The sequence below is a fragment of the Rhagoletis zephyria genome, unplaced genomic scaffold, assembly GCF_001687245.7.
Source record: "Rhagoletis zephyria isolate East Lansing unplaced genomic scaffold, Rhagoletis_zephyria_1.1 Rzeph_scaffold_37059, whole genome shotgun sequence".
Lineage (NCBI taxonomy): Eukaryota > Metazoa > Arthropoda > Insecta > Diptera > Tephritidae > Rhagoletis > Rhagoletis zephyria.
In genome coordinates, this window is record NW_016194114.1 from 1,296 (window position 1) to 3,198 (window position 1,903).

The window sequence follows — 1,903 nt, forward strand, 5'->3', positions numbered from 1 at the left end:
GTATTCTTATGAAGCGTTTACTATCGTTTATATATATAGCTTTCCATATTGTGACAAAACAAAGGGATTTCTAAATGTTAAAACCGAAAATATGCCAATTTCGTAATATTTCGCAAGCTTTAGAATTGGAAACAAAATAAATAAAATAATGGTATACGGAATCAGCGAGCAAAATTTTAGTATTTAGTAAGCTACTGGCATTTGTTTCTGCCTATATTTCAGATTATTACAAGTGAAATTCGAAAGGGTTAAATAAAATCTTGGTTTGATAGGCAATGCATTTTTTTATTTTTGATTTTATTTTTATTGTTTTTGTTTTTACACATATATGTACATACATACTTACAATTTCATTGCCCTTTTCGAAGATTCACTAAAAAGAGGGCTTTGAAAGGGTAAACATTTAGCGCCACAAGACCAACAAGCAAGTTAATAGAAAAGTAAAATAAAGCTTTTCTGGCCTAGGCAAAACTAGTTTAGCCGTGAGATCGGGTTTGGCTGGTAACATGTACACATAACTCTACTCCTACGCATGGCGAGTAATATTTTGTATACAAATCTAGTTCAAGCCGTTTTAAAGTTATACGATTGCCTACATAGTTCAAATAGTTTTTATTTATAGGATTTGTTATTTGTGAATACAAGAGTTACATTAAATAAATATTTTTGTTTGTTTTTGTTTTTCTTTATACGCAGAAATATATGTACACACATACATACATATGTAGATGTGTTTGCTGCCGTTAGGTTTAGAAACCTTTGCGAAGCTTTAATAGCGGTTGTCACTTGGGTTGGATATGTGCGCTGCGTTCCAGCTCGTTAAACTGTCCATAGAAAAGTACTTCACTTATCAATTTCTCGGCTATGATTCGTTGGGTGCGATCCATCGATCTCAGCTTCAGCGTGACATTTGATCCGATAAAGTCGCAGTCGTCCTTGTTGAGACTTTCAGCGTAGAGGGCAGCCGCTGCAGCTGCGGCAGATGTGGATGCCTCTTGGGATCCGCTTTTTATACGCCCACTCGCGGTAGTGCCGGTCTCTTCTGACAAACTCTCATTGGATAATAATGAATTCATAAGCATTTGACCCGCACTCGCGGCACTCGTCGAAGCGGAATTTAGTTTACGCATATTTAGCGGAGCGAACTTCTCATCAATAGATTCAGAGGAGCGTCGTAGGTTGCGCGGCAATACAAACTGACTAAAGTCTAAGCCTTTAGCAGCAGCGGCGCTAACGCGTAAGTCTTGAGCAAAATCATCCGGATCTACACCGCCTAAGCGATTATCGTCGGTGGAACTGTACGATCGGTGCGAATCGGGTGGGGCGGGAGGATGAGGCGCGTGAAAGTAGTCCACCAATTCTCGTTTAATGTCTAATTCTTCTTGATCGTGAGTAGTTCGTCGACGCTTTTCGTGCATTTCCATTGTATTTGTGTTTGGTATGGGACTAGAACCTCCTTCGATTCGCTCGACAGCACCTCCACCTCCGACGCTACTTCTGTTTCTCGCAAGTCCACTGCCAGAGTTGTTGCTGCCTGACGCTGCACCACCACCAGCGGAACTACCACCAACCGCTCCACTGTCACCTCCGGCACTGACATTGTGCACGCTCGATGGTGTAGCGCGCTCTCGTTTTGTCAACATCTCTTCTCTCTCCTCAATATCGGACGTATCCATTGGTTTCTGTGGACTGGCAGTCATGTCGCTGTTACTGCTGCCGCCGAAAAGGCTGCGTGTTGCGCTGCTTGAAGCGTTCAGTTCACTTTGTGAACTCGGGAAGGACATAGGTAAGGGAACACGTAATTGATTTCGATCAGAGCTTATTGGTGGCGAAAACTGTCCGACCGTATTCCACGTGTCTAATGACGCGGTGTTGGCGATCAGCATCGGTAGGCTTATACCCA

The 1,903-nt window shown here is 42.4% G+C and overlaps 1 protein-coding gene across 1 annotated transcript; it reads right to left on the minus strand.

Annotated features, from left to right (window-relative positions):
- Nucleotides 1-703: 703 nt before the first annotated feature.
- LOC108354551 (uncharacterized) lies at nt 704-1,897 on the minus strand. The gene has a single exon (XM_017605729.1). The coding sequence runs from the start codon at nt 1,884-1,886 to the stop codon at nt 783-785; it is 1,104 nt and encodes a 367-aa protein (XP_017461218.1). The 5' UTR covers nt 1,887-1,897; the 3' UTR covers nt 704-782.
- Nucleotides 1,898-1,903: the final 6 nt, after the last annotated feature.